Raw genomic sequence first — 4,036 nt, 5'->3', positions numbered from 1 at the left:
AAACTTTAGGAAGCTAGAAATAGGAGACTCTTTGCTAATGCCTCGTTCACAGAACGCAGGCTTATGCATTAAGTATAGCATTTTAGACCAACATGCTATTAGTCTTCATGATGATTCTAATTTTCTTTCCTCCTGACTTTGTTCTATTCTTTCGAGTTGTACATATTCAATGCGGCAAGCCTTTCTCGGTTAATCTAGCTGCCTTACAGTTTCCGTTGATGGAATGAATATACAGTTTCACTCAAACAAAAAGAGTGGATAGAGTTATTTGTCACATTGTCATTCATTTTTGGAATACCTTTTCTCTTTATTAGGTAGGACAATGTGGTAATCCCATCAAACATGAAAAATACGGGCAAAATCCTAGAGATCTCACACAAAACTAAAATACATTAAGCAAGACCGTAACACAGGCGGCTGTAATTTAGTGGTAAGAATTTCGCATTGTGGCCATGGAGATCCTAACACAGCCACAATCAGTTCTACTTTTCATGTGTTGTTGCATGCCCTCTTGTAACCTTTTATTCTGCTGGCACGAGGTTGGAATGCTCCATTAAAAGCCGTGTGTTTATATCTATTATGATTTTTGAGTTAAGAATTGAAGCTTATTATAATAGAGAAAAAATTGAGCACAAGGCGCAACTCAACATTGACGAAACATCCAGGTTAACACAATAGATCAATAATTAACGAAGGAATCACGAAAATAGTTTTTCTAGATCCAACAGAAAAGTCAAAATGGTTCCATCAATGAATCTTGTATCTCTCGGAAAAAGAAATCAGAATTGCAAAATCTACATCCAAATTCTGCAAAGCACAGGAAAGAATGTGCGAGGAGTTATCGTTTCTATGTGGTGACTAATAGATAGGCAAGGCCCTTTAGATATTCAACGATCTCTGATCCACCAAGCTTCGAACTCCCATATACTCTATCAACGAAAGTAATTGGAACCTGTACACAATCAAAACTTGCGTCGCGTCAACCCCAAATTGAACAATAGGATAATTTCTCTACCGAGAATTGCAGCGAGCACGATTAAGACGGGAGAAAATTGTTGAAGCACATCAAATAAAGAACGTTCAGGTATCTTGAAAAAAGAAAGTTCAGCTAAGCCCTGATAAAATATCTATAATCGCACACATTTGGAGCATCTTATACTTATTACGTCAGAAGATTCAACCACTTCTCCCTGATCATCAACCAGTCAGTCATGTTTGTATCCAGCCACAAGTGAATAATAATCTCGAAGCTGGCCAAATTAGAAGGCTGTAACTTCATCTTGGACTGAGAATACAGAGCTACAATAGATAATACACGTCTGCTCACGTCTGCTGCTTGCCTCATCAGGTCACCAAAAAACCACATACATGTCATCACTCTTCTCTAAATTTACTTTTGAGATCCTTTCATATACCAAAATTAGGGTGTGTATGCATTATTTACGAGACATTCTTTTGATTCACCAACAAATACCTTTAGCAGTACGAAATTATAATTCTTGGCCAAAGTCTCCCAAGAAAAATAATCACAAGCTACACTTAATTTGACAAAAATAAGTCAAAAATTGCAAGCTACTATTGAAAAGAAATTACAAAAGTTATTCAGGACACTTATGGATGAATTTTCCGATGCTTAATAACAATGCTCTCACTTATTTCGACAGCCACTTAGGCAGCTTAATAATCAGAAGGAAAAGAAGAAGAAAAAAAGAAAAAAACACAAAAAATACCCTCACTCCGTTTATCATATTCATAAGGAGGGTGAACCATACCTCTTTAATCTTGTACCGTTTTCTAGAAGCACGGACAATCATCTCCATTTGAAAGACATATCCCTTACTAACACAGCAACTAATAATATCTTCAAGCACTGATTTCCTGTAAAGTCTATAAAGAGAAGAGATAAATCATTCTTAAACAAGTGGAGCAACACTCTCAATCTACTACTTAATAGCACTTATCAAGTTTTATACCTAAAAGATCCTGTCAGATCAGAAACACCAGGCCATAAAAATGTTTGTGCAAGAACATTTGCTCCTCTGCTTGTTAATTTGCGCATCAGATTCCATCCATGCACACCGCCGCCCTTAACATAACGGGTTCCGGTGACTATATCAGCACTAGTTTCTGACTGCTTTCTGCAAAACGTAAATGGAAAATTAAATAACATAGGCAGATAAGAAATAATCAAGAAATTATTAGAAGGTTTTCTTACCTGATGAAGCTGGGCAAGTATTTTGGCTGCAGAAGAATTAAGCAAATCAGTAAACGAAAGGATGTAACAAGAACAAAATTCATTTAACAAATTTCCAAAATGGATATTCAAATTCAACTTAGAGTAGAAGACAACAAATGAATGGCATGATTCTCTCTGACTATAAATTATTAATTTGTCAAAGATTACCAATTGCATTCATGGACACAGGCATGTTCAAATGACAGTTGAATTAAAAAACTAAAACATTAAAGTGAATTTTAATCCCAAACATTATTTTGTTTAAACTCAATTCTGCCGAATTCTTTTCACCTTTTTTCTTCTACCACAACCCATTTATTTTCCCTAGTTCAATCATTTCGAATGGCAAACTATGATACAAATCTCAAGGGCACAACTTACATGATGTGATAGATCAGCATCCATGATGACAACAAAATTTCCAGATGCGTGCTTCAATCCATGAATGTAAGCCGTTCCTGGAATTTAATTGAATCAAATACCAGTTTTTCATATTTTATAACGGCCTAACAGTAGAAGGATGAGGTAAATACCTAAACCCAGCTTACTAGGTCTAGCTCTTAATAGCTGGAATCACGGAGAGAAAACGCTTAATATAAGATTAGCAAGAACTGAGAACCCAAAAGGTATATATATAAAGATCCAATTTCAAGTTTTGTAATTCTTACAATCCGATCTTCTCCATAAACTTTCTGCAACTGTTTTACGATATCCTGGGTGCCATCAGGGCTTCCGTCATCCACAACTATAATTTCAAAATCGATGTCCCTAATTGAGGATTGATCAATCAAAACGGAACATTCCAAAAATGCAAGATCGTTAATCACCATCGAGGAACAATATAACAAAAAATATATGATAACAGGGTCTTACAGTTACAGAAAAGCTCAGCCTTGCTCTTAAATTTTTCATTATGGGTTGAAACAAAGACATACAATTCAAAAACGCACAGGAACGCATTTTGATTTCCCAAAACGTAAAAATGCCACCTTAGATTTTCAGAAGGTCATGAGTGAAGTACAAATAGAACAAAGAAATAAAATAAATAATAATAAAACAAGAGATGGGGAATTTACTGGAGGTGCTTGAAAATAAGGTAGACGATGAGAGCGATGTTCAGGCGTTCATTATAAGTAGGAACGATGATACTGTACTTGTTCTTTGGGTTATTAAGCTGCACTTCCATTCTAATTGTAATCGGCAATTTGAATTCTCGCTCAATCCCAAAATTATAGTTCGAGTATCCAATTCAATTATCTTCTTCGTTGCCTCAATCGACGCAGTTTTTCTTTCCCGTTTTCACTTTCCAGGTAGCTAAGCGGAGAGCAGAATGGGGGGAAGGCAGCGTATATGCGTGCGGCGTAGTAGTGTTTTAAAGTGAGATTAATCGTCATTTTCATTTGAAAACTTTTCTTAAAGGTGATTTTAAAGAATATGACTTTTTATAAAATACTTTTATAATTATTTAAATTAATGAATGAAAATTTTAAAATATTTTTTAAAAAATTTAGTTTAAAAATCATTATTTTTGAGTGAAGTGCATATTTAAAATATAAGACATCATATTTTAAATAAAAGTTATACTGAAATGAAAAACATAATTAAAAATTATTAGCAAAATTAATAATATAACCAATTAAACTGAGACTTCGTTGATTTAATTGAGATATAATAAGGGGGGGGATATTGTTGAAAGAATATGAAAAAAGGGTTGAAGGAGAAGTAAAAAGAAAAAATTATTATGGCATAAACATTCATTGTAATTTTTGAAATGCATAGTATCTCTTTATTATTTATGCT

At 34.2% G+C, this 4,036-nt stretch overlaps 1 protein-coding gene across 1 annotated transcript; it reads right to left on the bottom strand.

The window, feature by feature from the left end:
• Positions 1 to 666: 666 nt before the first annotated feature.
• LOC129299581 (dolichol-phosphate mannosyltransferase subunit 1) lies at positions 667 to 3,596 on the bottom strand. Its single transcript, XM_054938059.1, has 8 exons — positions 3,313 to 3,596; positions 2,905 to 3,004; positions 2,770 to 2,803; positions 2,618 to 2,694; positions 2,216 to 2,241; positions 1,974 to 2,138; positions 1,773 to 1,887; positions 667 to 952 (listed from the first exon to the last, which is right to left on the bottom strand). The coding sequence occupies exons 1-8, from the start codon at positions 3,420 to 3,422 to the stop codon at positions 848 to 850; spliced, it is 732 nt and encodes a 243-aa protein (XP_054794034.1). The 5' UTR covers positions 3,423 to 3,596; the 3' UTR covers positions 667 to 847.
• Positions 3,597 to 4,036: the final 440 nt, after the last annotated feature.

The sequence above is a fragment of the Prosopis cineraria genome, unplaced genomic scaffold, assembly GCF_029017545.1.
Source record: "Prosopis cineraria cultivar Desert tree isolate PC_DT_omini unplaced genomic scaffold, ASM2901754v1 PC1218, whole genome shotgun sequence".
NCBI lineage: Eukaryota > Viridiplantae > Streptophyta > Magnoliopsida > Fabales > Fabaceae > Prosopis > Prosopis cineraria.
This window is presented reverse-complemented; position numbering and strand designations above follow the sequence as displayed.

What these genes read in the sequence shown, in the direction of transcription:
- LOC129299581 (XM_054938059.1), bottom strand. Translation starts at nt 3,422, where the DNA reads ATGGAAGTGCAGCTTAATAACCCAAAGAACAAGTACAGTATCATCGTT. An exon ending in TTTATGGAGAAGATCGGATT is followed by an intron (nt 2,804 to 2,904) that starts GTAAGAATTACA and finishes CCGTGATTCCAG; the next exon opens with CTATTAAGAGCTAGACCTAG. An exon ending in TACTTGCCCAGCTTCATCAG is followed by an intron (nt 2,139 to 2,215) that starts GTAAGAAAACCT and finishes TACGTTTTGCAG; the next exon opens with AAAGCAGTCAGAAACTAGTG.